This window comes from Perissodus microlepis, chromosome 20 (assembly GCF_051167445.1).
Source record: "Perissodus microlepis isolate ML-2025 ecotype Zambia chromosome 20, ASM5116744v1, whole genome shotgun sequence".
In the NCBI taxonomy this organism is placed as follows: Eukaryota; Metazoa; Chordata; class Actinopteri; order Cichliformes; family Cichlidae; genus Perissodus; species Perissodus microlepis.
In genome coordinates this window covers 13261620-13273650 of record NC_140480.1, presented here as the reverse complement: position 1 = coordinate 13273650, position 12031 = coordinate 13261620, and the positions used below count along the sequence as shown (strand labels likewise).

At 38.6% G+C, this 12031-nt stretch overlaps 1 protein-coding gene across 2 annotated transcripts in view; it reads right to left on the bottom strand.

The window, feature by feature from the left end:
* The window catches only part of LOC146364257 (MICOS complex subunit mic25a-like), a 74693-nt gene that overhangs the window by 37624 nt on the left and 25038 nt on the right, over positions 1 to 12031 (bottom strand). The window contains exons 5-6 of one of the 2 annotated variants that reach the window (XM_084917980.1): positions 11069 to 11092; positions 7275 to 7358 (exon numbers count right to left, since the gene is read on the bottom strand). In XM_084917980.1, the coding sequence (XP_084774106.1) occupies positions 7275 to 7358; positions 11069 to 11092 (108 nt within the window). The remainder of the gene's footprint in view (positions 1 to 7274; positions 7359 to 11068; positions 11093 to 12031) is intronic. The other variant, XM_084917979.1, reaches the window with a different exon arrangement.

Below are 12031 nucleotides of genomic sequence, written 5' to 3'. Positions count from 1 at the left end.
ACTGGCTTTACTTTTCAGATGTGGAAATTATATCCATATGGAATCTATACCAGGAAGTACTGCATGGTACATCCATTCGTGTTGTTTAACTGGAGGTTGGCAAACAATTTACTTTAGTATATGTGCATTACTGCCACCGGCTAGTGGTAGCTCACATTAAAACAAAATCCTGGTAAAAAAAACAACAAACTTCATGCAACTCTGATCAACTACTGTTAAAATCTTCAAAATGAGTTTTCATTTTCATGATATCCAAGTATTTAAGTCAAGTATTTTTTCAAGAACCAAAAAACTGGAGCAATCAACGTAAAATGTTTCACAGACTGACAGGATTTGACACAGCTAAATCTGCGTCATTCAGTTTTAAGGGATTTGGCTACAACTAACAGGCCACCTGAAGCTTTAATTGCCATTTACCCTTTTTTTTCCCCCACTGGTTGCTCATTATGTTCACTTGCTCTCTGCCCTGTACACCATTCAACCCAGCAACCTTTTGTCAGTTTTTCTTCTATACTTCAGCCTGAATAGCTGGCCTCAAAATCGCACCAATGCTGCAGTTTATTAAAAGCATCTCTTCCTTTTTTTTTTGCATCTTTTCCATCTAAACTGCGTTGGCAAAAATGTCGGCTGTGTATAGAATTGAGGAGAACACACACATATGCATGGCACAGGGATAAAAAGAATAAATAACAGTGGTGAGCCAACAGGCTTGTTAGCTGTGAAAGGTGGCAACAGCTGTACTTTACTGTCATCAGTCCAAACAGATTTGTGCTTCTCTGCTGATGATGATTGCAGCCATTTTCCCCAGCTGTCTACACATGTTTACAACTACCCCCGTAACTATGGGAACATATTTCTTAAATTTGGTGGATTGGGAACACTGAAGTCAAATGCAGTTATGTAGATGCTTTTTCTTTCTATACCAGGAGATATCACAAACACTGATCCAGAAGTAGGTGGCAAAATTACTCTTCACACGCAATCACAACACACACCCTTTGATCCACCTGTAAAACAAGCAGTCTTTTAACCCACACACACTCCCACTTCATGTTACACTGATCTGAGAGAAGCAACAGCATCCACTGAACAACACAAAATAATCTTTAATGGTTTCACACCATTAACCCTGGACTATGTGTGGGCCTACATGACATTTTCTTTATATGCACATGTATGTGTGACCTATATCTTTAAATAAATATATTTTGTCATCTATGTGGGAACAGAACAGGTTTGCATTCAGTGGATTCAGAGTGGGTCTCCTGGTCAGCACAAACACCAAAAGTAATAGTTTCTAATATTGAGAATGAACTTGAAGCAAACCATCTCTCGCTGTTTTCTATATGTGAGTAAGGGCAATATTTGGGAATGATTTGTACTTCTTTCAACTGCTCAGATTCTAATGGCTCAGTCACAGTAGAGTAAAAACATCAAGGCAACCTCTATGCAAGCAGGAGGGGAAAATAAATAAATTCAACCACTTACACGTAGAACCGCTGAGCATGTCATTTTGATCGCATAGAATTTAATGTAAAACAAACAACAAAGGTAGCAAGCCAGCTTACCTAAGAACATATTGTTTATTTAGATATGTTTGCTATTGTGTGTTTGTGCTGCATCCTTTGTTTATTACAAGCTGTATAATGAATTCTAATGTACATTTTAACTTTGCTACCTATAACAAAATGGTTTTAAAACATTGCAAAACTAAAAAAAAGCCCTATAGCGTACATACTTATTCGGTGAAATCTTACTTATACTGATAAAATTAACCTGATCTTCTTCATCACTGCTGCTGTTGTTGCATGACAAGGTCAAAATGATGGCAAGTTTGCTGCATATGGTCGGAATAATCTGGGTGGTCCCACAGTCTCAAAACTACTATTTCCCTAGTGTTATGCAGCTGTACAGCTACAGCTGTTTTAATAGCGGGATCATATCACACAAAAGCTACAAATGTTAAATTCAGCTAAAATGTTGTCCAAAAACATTTAAAATACATGTATTAGATATTTTATTTAATAATTGGGGATCGTGGTCTATTCCGTGTTATATCCTTGTGTAATTTACCACCTTCTCTGAATGGTTATATAACATAATACATGCTGTGCTTTTATTCTGTAACATTTAGTCAACAACCAAAGTTTGCAAAACAAAAACAAAGAAAAGAAAAACATTTATTTGAATCATTTTTCTACTTTTTCAGTCTCACTATGCCTTCTTCTGGACACTGCATACTTGAATGTTGCTGGCTGGATTTAATGGTGTGTGTTTACCACAGTTATAGCAGTGCTCCTTTTGCTCAGGAAGAATAATGAGGCAACTGGAATGTTAACCACAACTCTGCAATGTTTAGTAACATTAACTCATTATGAAACTGCTATCTTCATCTCCAGATGGGTGCAGCCTCAGTGGAAATACTGCAAACAAGCTCAACTAATAAGCAGATCCGAAGCCCTCGCTGCCGCATATTGAGCAGACAGCTTTTCGCAGGATGAAAGCGTTAAAGTTCGACTTGGTTTACATAAGGCCCAGAGTGTATGTGTTTCCATAAGAAAGTGCAACACAGCAAAAAAGCGGAGGTTTTTTTTTTTTAATGCAGTACTCGAGGTCTGATCAGAACAGTAGCACGGCTTCATTGGGCCGGGATCACACATACAGTAAGCGTCAATGTGGGTGTATATGTATAAAGATCTATATGTTTACACCTGCATATGTGTGCGCTTATATTCCACCTGCTGTGGGGATATAAATCTGTCATGAAAATCTGTTATAAAAAATGTCTAGAAAAAAGTTCTAATATTGTAAATTTATTTCATTAAGAAGGCAACGTTCATTGCTAGCATGACCAGCTAACACGTTAGATGTAGGGTTATGGTAAATCTCCAGACAATGAATCAAAGTCGATGTACTGTCCTCTGAAATAATGAAAACACAGCAGTGTGTGTCTGTGGGCATGCCGTCCGAAATATTCTCTCGCCTCTGTTTGGCCAGGAATAAAGGTACTGCCTTTGGAATGATTTGGAGTGAAGCAGTGAGTGTGCGTTTAAGTGTGCAGATATTTCTGGTGCACTACATAGAGGCCCCTGCTGACAGCCTGTCAAGCAACCTGTCAGACTTGGAGGAGGATTATTATCTCCTTCTGTATGCTCTATTTCCACCAGCTTCAAACAATACTCCATACTGTGACAGGAGAGTGTGACAGAGAGTGCAAGACCACCAGTGAGAGAAATAGGAAGGGGGGAAATAAAGGAAGAATTAGGGAGATATTAAAAAGTGCTTGCAGAACTAACAAAAGATATGCTTCCACGGCAGGTAAATGTTAGTATTGATTTTCTCAAATGACAGACAGACGCACTTCAATCAGGTTATCCAGTTAAGTCGCTCCTGACATTGTCAAAATAGTGGCAAACGATTTTTCTTGAGCAATTCGTTAAGATGAAACAAGACTTTTAGGGTCAGTTAAAGTTCAAATACTATGTTTTGTGTCTTTAAAAGCAAAAGCAATACCCTATAGTAAATATTTTAGCAATTTTTTTTCTTTGTCACCGAAAACTGAGACTAAGCTACATGTCAAACATTTTGTATTTGACAAATCCATTTCCAGAGTATGTTCAAAGATATTAATAGTCATAACCATTGTGAGTGCTTGATCTTACACCACTCAGGTATTTGCAAATGACAAACAAATCCTTCTTTTAATTTCTCGGCACATATGAAATGTACATAAATGCATTAACATAAACCTAGCTAAGCTTTGCTTAACTCATCTTTATTCACATCTACTGAAAACTGAACATCAAGCATCGAGAACACTTTGACCAGTCTCTTATGTGACTGCTGGTGTAGTCTGCAAACACAGTGAGCTTTCAGATAGACCCGTGAATTTACATATACTGCACACATCCACCTGAATATACAGTTATGTTATGTTATGCATGCAAAACATCTCCCTCTTCCTTTGCCTGACGCACATGCACATACCCACACATTGAGGACTGTCTGTAAACATCCTAAGCTCTACAGTAAACACAGCTTGTGCCACCCGTATGCCAGCCTGCCACTCTTCTACTCCCTCTGCAAACCCAACCTGTTACTAATGAGACTAACACAAATAGCCAAGCATCTGACACCAAGACCTCTGTGTGTGGCTAATTCAAATATGTGTAGAGACTATTCATCAAGGTAATAAATGATTATTTAGGTTGACTGCGTGGTAAACGGAATACAGATTTTGTGCTGTGGTGGTTTAAGCCTGCTTGCGTTTGTCCTTCTGTTATTTAAACTAGACAGGAACACAATCGGGAAAAAGAAAGAAAGAGAAAGAAAGAACTCTTTCTTGTCCTTTTTACTTGTCTTCAGCAAAGAGGCTAGCCGGAAAGAATTGGACTTCTGGTTAAAAAATAAATAAATCCCTAACTTCAGATTTAACCAAGCAGAAAAAAGCCTATTTTTTTTATCAATTCCCAGAGTCAGAACCAGACATGGAGAAGCTGCATTCAGCTTTTATGCTCCATATATCTGGAACAAACTCCCAGAAAGCCTCAGATCAGCTGAAACACTCAGTTTATTTAATTCCAGGTTGAAGACTCACCTGTCCTCACCTGCATTTGAATAAAGCACCAAATCCACACCGTTTTACTTTTAAGCTTAAATTTCAAAACTTACATTTTAACTACTGATTTTATCTACTCTTCCCTTTTTCCCCCCATTTTAAATCATGCTTTTTATTTGTTTTTATTTTTTAATGTCTCTGTAAAGCACTTTGAATCACCTTGCTGTTGAATTGTGCTATATAAATAAACTTGCCTTAAATCTCAATTAGCAATCACAAATAAACAAAAGAAAATGTAACACAGCAGCAGAGTGGCTGTAAAGTGTCCACTCAGCCACAGGGGAATGATGACACTCCAATGTTACAGTTGTCCCATGTGGCTCTGTCTACTGCCACCACCCTGTCCCCGTCAAGCTTGAATTATCCATGGTAAACAGAACATAATACTTGGATTTTACACATAATGTCCTATAAAGGTCTTGTCAGTCTGAAGTACAGAGGAGTGCTTCTCCCAGAGAGACCGCGAAAAGGTCCTTTTTGTGTGGCGCCCGGTGAGGCTGAGATTTAACTTGAAACCACACCTCTTCTGCCTGGCAAATGTCAGACCGAAAGATGAAAGGCAACGCAAGGGCTTGTAAGGGCTCTCTGGAGATACTCAGGCTGGCTCAAATTTGTTTCCTTTTTTTGAATCACATTTACGGATACACCTGGTGGAGTGCTTCTGCTACACACTTTTTGTGCATTGAATTCCGCTGTATCAGTCAGGTTAAATCTACTGTAGATGCATTTGTTTGCTCACAAACCTGGGAGATCATTTATATCAATTTACTGTCCGTCATAATGTTGCTGCTGAGTAAATATATGCATTCGTGCGGATCATATTGTTGAATATGTCCACATAAAAGTGTGTTTCCACTTCGTGCTCATGCTTCAGCACATGATTTTCATAATGGCTCACTCACGCTAGAGCAGACCTTCCCAAAGTGCGGGGCAGTACCATTGCAGGGGGGGCGCGGCATGAAAAGGGAAAAACAAACAAAAAAAACCCTGCTTGGACACTGCTAGCACGGGGCACCCACACAAATGCAAAGCAGGAGATGAAGCATAGCTGAATATGTTTCCAAACCAACTTCATTCTAAGCCAAAGACTAGAAAATATGGTGAAGCATATCTTCCCTTTGGTTTCACCTGCACAAGTGCCGAGGTAGGTCTCCCCTGCAGAATTGGTTTTCCCTGCGTCGGGAGCAGCGCTGGGCTCTTCAAATCACAGGCAAACAGTATCCCACATTCTTGATTTTTAGTTCACAACAATTGTTGTAATGACTAACTATTCCTGACATTTTGGAGATGTTAGCTCTTCATACAGTAACGTTACAGTGGGATACAAATAACATCAGGCTGATCCTGCCACAATTTGTTCCCCCTGTCTAAATCACGGACAAACAGGATCCCACAGCTGTTTATGTTTTTAAACCCATTTTGCACAGAGAGGCATTTTTTTGAAAAATTTATTGATAGCAATGTTGAATATTATTACACAGGAAAAAAACAACTACATGTAAAATAATTACACCGTGACGCCTCTGCCTTTCTAAATAGAGGGACAGTAACTGCGTGTGTATATGTAAGAGTGTAAAACCTGAAGATAGAGACAAAATACTGTTTATCTGCCATTCATGTAAGCAATAACGTGGCGCACAGCTGACGTGAAAAAGGCACATACCTTTGACGTTGTGTGACGAACTCTGTATTCTTCGTCCACACGTAAACGCAAAAAATGAGTTTGAAAAAATTCTCCGTTTTCGGTGATTCGAAACGCCGTTTACGTGTGGACGAAACAGCTGAGTTTTCAAAAATACCCGTGTAGGTGTGGACGTAGCGTAAAAGAGTTCTGTAAAACAAAGGGGGGCTCAGCGAAAAAAGTTTGGAAACCACTGCGCTAGAGTAATAAGCGAATGGCAAGCTCATTGCAATGAGGAAAAATTGGTTGCTTGGTGATTGGATTGAATTTTTTTGCGATCGCCATTCGCCAAGTGGTCACCCAGAGGTTGACCATTTCCAACACTGTCTGTGCAACCACCCATTCAAGTGCATGGCAACTGCACAGGTCATCTGGTGGGAGGCCGTCTCCAAATCTGACTCAGACTAATCGCTCAGGCAGATTGACCAAGGGTTGCAAGCAGTCTGAGTCTGTCTGTGCCAACTTATCTATGTTAGGTCTCTTTGCAATAAAGTCAGCTGGTTGTATTCTGGTTACATGCCTATATAAAAACAAACTTGCCAAGAGCTTATGTCATTTTGCAGTAAACTGCCATCCTATAGCAACCAGGTCACCATTTGTGGAGGAATTTCAGATTTTTTTGTTTCTGCTTAATGTGCATTTTAATTTCTCCTTAACATCTATGGCAACAACAGTGTTGCAGAGTTATTACAGTTAATCATCTTTTTATTACAACTTGGCCCGGTCCAAAACTAATAGCAGGCCGACTCCACCTTTTATTGCCATGTTGATGCACCAAAGTCACTTAACTGACTGAATTCTGGTTGCTCGACCATATTTATGTGTGTACATCAAGTCTTCCCATGTCTGTACACCTATATAACTTGGTTTGCAAAAGACTGCAACCATGTGAGTTTTTAAAAGCCAGTGAAACCTAAAATGATGCTGCTCGAAACCTGTTTATGTGTTAGTTGTGTGATTGTGCAAATGTTTTACCCTCTTCTCCAGTTGTGCCAGTTGCTCCTTGTAGAAGGCATCCAGTGCTTTCAGCTGTGAGTCTTTCTTCTGTAGCTGCTGAACCTGCAAGTAAAAATACACATGCATGCAAACAGAACAGTGGATGAAAAAAAACAAAACAAAACATGGAATCCAGGATAAACTTACTTAGATTATTTTAGATTATAGTTATAACATTTTAGGCAGTGGTTTGCCACAATATAAGGTCAATGGGAGAGGAGAGAAGAAAAAAGTTATGTTAATGCTGTTGTATCATATTGAAATGGGATTTTAAAATCAGAAAATCAATGTAACTGACATGGAAAGATATGTTGTTATCATTTAACATAAAAATACTGGTAACCTAACTTGTAGTTTATACAGCTGTGAAAAAAAGGTTACCAACACTTATCATGGTCATAAATGTTTTGTCAATTTTTGGCTTTTTGTGGTTTCTTTGAATTCTTTGGGGCTAATACAGAGAGACAGACAACCATTCACAGCCATATTTACACCTATGGGCATTTTAGAATCACTATTTAACCTAACACCAGTAAATGCATGTATTTGGACAGTGGGAGAAAGCTAGAGTACCTGGAGAGAACCCACGGGGAGAACATGCCACACAAAAGTCTTGGACAGATGGTGGAGTAAAACTCAGGACCTTCTAGCAAAAAGTGTTTGTAATGTGAGGAATTCTCTCAGTGTCCAACTATAAATTTTCTTTGGGGTCAGATTCCGGTGCCTGTATTTCTTGCAAAGGTCAAGAAGCACCAGGACTGGTGTGTATGGTATGTTTGGGTTCATTATGTTGCTGCATTGTGAATCTCTCTCAAAAGATGGAAACTACATGGAAGTACTACATCTACTCCGTGGAGTCACTTTGTGGCACATATCAAACTCCAGATTAGGCAGAATATTCCTCGGCACGTCCTCTAAATTTGCAGCCTTCATTCAGCAAAATCTATGTCTGTCCCGAAGCTGTTGTTTGATCTTTCCATAAAAAGAATTTTGATGAACACGTTGATTAAGCAGTCACTCCTAGTCTGGCTAGCTGTCCCTTGGATGCAACAGTTTTAACCCACTGAAGGACAGTTTGACACCAAAAATACTTTGAAAGCTTACTAATTAATGCATTACATCATATATTCTTGTGGAGTCAGTTCCTGTAGCCAAGAAACAGCCCACATATATCTCCCTTGCGCTTGTGATCAATTATGTTTTTGTATGGACAAAACAAGATAAGATAATTAGTTAGCTTCCAGTAGATACATTTCACCTCTGCATTATTCGATGCTGAGAAATCTTTGCTTAGAATAACAATCCAACTTCGGGCACTCTGCCTCTTATTCTCACTTTAAAAGCAAGCCATGTTCAGCTGGAAACCTGGGGCACACTTGGGAGCCACTGTTCACCCATCACATTTTATTTACTTGAGTCAGACTCTGTGAATGAGATTGTGATGCTTCCCCTGAAAAGCGGCTCTGCTCTCCCTTAGAGAGGGAATGGGGGAGGGAGGGGTGAGGGAGTTCAGATATATGACTAGGATGCCTGCTGGGCACCTCCTGAGTGAAGTGTTCTGGGCAGATCCTACCAGGGGGAGGCCCTGGGGCAGGCCTAGGACATGGCTTTGAAATGCCTGAAGGAGGAAGCTGGGGAAAAGGAGGTCTGGGCTACTATGAATAGACTGCTGCCCCCCGACCCTAGATAAGTGTCAGAAACTGGATGGATGAATATGTTCTCTGTTTTGTCTTGATCTGGTCTGAGTCTCTTGGACACCACTGTACAAATACAGCACTGGCAAATGAATGCAGTACAGATCAGCGTGTGACTTAGTACAGTAAAAAAAAGTTAACATATCTTCTAAATCTAAGATTTAACAGCCTCAAGATGGGGACACGATTTTGTCTCCAAGAAAATAGAGTCTTCACAGTGTGACAGTGTAAACAGATGTGTCCCTACAGCATCAGTGATACAGGTACACACAAGTTCTCTGTGCAAAGGACAGCTTTAAGGTATCGATTAAGCAAAAAGAAAAAAAAATGCCATATATAATCACAGCTCTCAAATCAGACTTTTATCTTTTATTTCTTTTCACCTGCACCCCTCTGTTTATTCACCCATGGATTCTCTTTTACTCCCTCCCATAAGCACCATCTTACATCCAACCATGTTATTTACAAGTAGTTTTGAAGCTGCAAGATGGCAGTTACACACAAAGAAACATGAACAAGTGCAATTTAGTGCAAGCATGCTGACAGACATGCATACACATGCAAATCTACACCACAGTGACTAAATGAGAGCAGAAAAAAAATTAATTAATTAAAAAAAAAAAACTTGTGTTGGAGACATAGAGCAGACAGAAAAATGGAAAAGGGAGCATAGCTCGCAAAAGAGACATGAGACACAAGAGAAATGCAAGAAAAGCTGCAAAGACAATGGCCCTTATTTACCAACACGTGCACGGAAACGTTCTTACCCTGTGCAAAAGACAAGTGCATACAATCATTGTTGCATTTAGGAAACGTGCACACCGGCCTATCACTTACTATTGAGCGTAAATTCAAAAATCTGAATCATTCTGAACCAACAGCGAGCTGCATACTGTCCCCATTTCTCTCCTGGTGAAGCATAAAAAGCCTGCACCTCTGAGGCAAGGAAGCAGGAGAAACTCCAAGTCTGAAGAAACTGAAACTATTCTTTCAGACAAGAGTGTTTGATGTTTTTAATGAATGATGAGGAATAGGTTTAAATTGAAACTGTAAGCCTGCACCTTTCCATTTTGTTTCCTTTAAATGCAATTGAATTTTTTTGTATTAATTCTGAGCATGTCTTACGCCATGTCAGAAAATTATAGATAATGGCCTTATTCTTCATATTATCATTATTATTATTATCATTATTAATAGTAAGCAGTAGTAAGTAGTAGCATTTATTTCAAAGACTTAGATGTACATTTCCTAAGACAGCCAGGATTTTATTCTTTTGTTAAGTACAAACAAATTTATTGATAAATCATTGATGAATCAATGATTTGTCTGTGAAACTTTTGTATGGATGATTACATACACAGATTTGTACGTACGTATAGTTATTACTGTAAATGAGGGCCAATATTGGCATTTTCTTTTAAAAAGCACTGAATTAACTAACTGAAGAAATCAATTATTTGTTACAGCCATAGAAAAACTGCTGTTGATACATTATAGTAACAAAATGTGATTTTATTCCAGTGCTTTGTGACTGACGTTATATATTTATACAGCAGAAAAATGTTGCCATATGTATAAAGAAAGCAAGGTCAAAGTAATGAAACAAAGAACGGAAGCAATGGAGATAAAAGAATGAATAGGGACTGTTAAAAGTAGGAAGAAGGTATGTGAATATTTGAATGAAAGGGCTGGAGGAGCATTAAACTGAGAAGAGATGAAAAGCCTAGAATAGTGAGTGTGTTTAAAAAATAAAAAATAAGGAGGAAGGAAGGAAGCGGGAAAGGAGGGGTTCGATTTGCTTTGAATTCAAGTTGTTTTTGCTTCTTCTTTTTTTTTTTTTTTTTTTATTCACGAGATGCTGCAATTTAGAGATATTTCACTCTTCCAGCTGTCAAGGATTTCAGCTCAACAGAAATGATTAAGAATGACTCTAATCAACACATAAATGGTAATTTCGATTTTGTTTTAAAGTGACCTGTAGCCTGTGCAAGAGCACAATAGGGAACACTGAGAGAAAGCAGTGGAATAGATGGAAAGGACAAAAGAGACTGAATTTTTGAAGGTCAGAATGAAGCTTACCATTGATTCTATCTCATCTGCAGACTAGATATGTTGGGGGACAGAGAAAGAGTGGAGGAGGAAGAGAAACAAAGCAGGATAAAAAGAGAAAGAATGAAGCACAAACAGGAAGGACCATTAATTCATGTAATCAAAAGCATAGGCGATCAGATTAGATTCCCCCAAGAAACATGCATGCAATCACATTCATCTCTAACAAAAAGTAAACAATTCAATAGGAATTTGCAAAAGATTAACCTTGTAACACCAAATGTATCAAGTATAATTAAACATTTCTGAACATAATACATGTTTTTTGTCATTTCCACAGCTCCAGATTAGCACAACATGTTTTGAGAATGTAGAACAATCATATAACTGAATATTTAACCTGCATTTCTTGAATAAAACAACATTAATGTGCAACTAATATCAACAAAAGATTAAAGACATATTATTGTTCCAAATGTTTGGTCTTTAAATAAATCCAGGTTTCCATTTGAGATGCAGTGATACTGATGTTTGGCACACATGTGGCTTGTTCACTGATTTAGCACATTAAGATGATCTGAACCAGAGGCTAATTAACCTCTACCAGAATTGCAGGATCACAACAGATCTACCAATTCTGCTTTTAATTAGGCATCCAGTGTCATAAATCTGTATGATCCAATTTGTTAATTTAAAACAATTCACCAGTTAAACTAATTTAATGAAGAAACAGGCAATTTATGACCCAGGCCTCCAAGACAGATTCATTTGTCTTCTTTTGCATTAAAGGAAAAGCTGCAATGTTCAGACAATCTGAATCATGTTAGCTATTTGAATTCAGCATGCCACCCCCCTGCCAACCCAAACCGGTCATGGGAGATGGCCGCCCCTGCCTGAGCCTGGTTCTGACAGAGGTTTCTTACTGTTAAAAGGGAGTTTTTCTTTCCCCACTGTTGCCAAAGCAGAGTTTCATAGAAAGGCAAATAAACATGG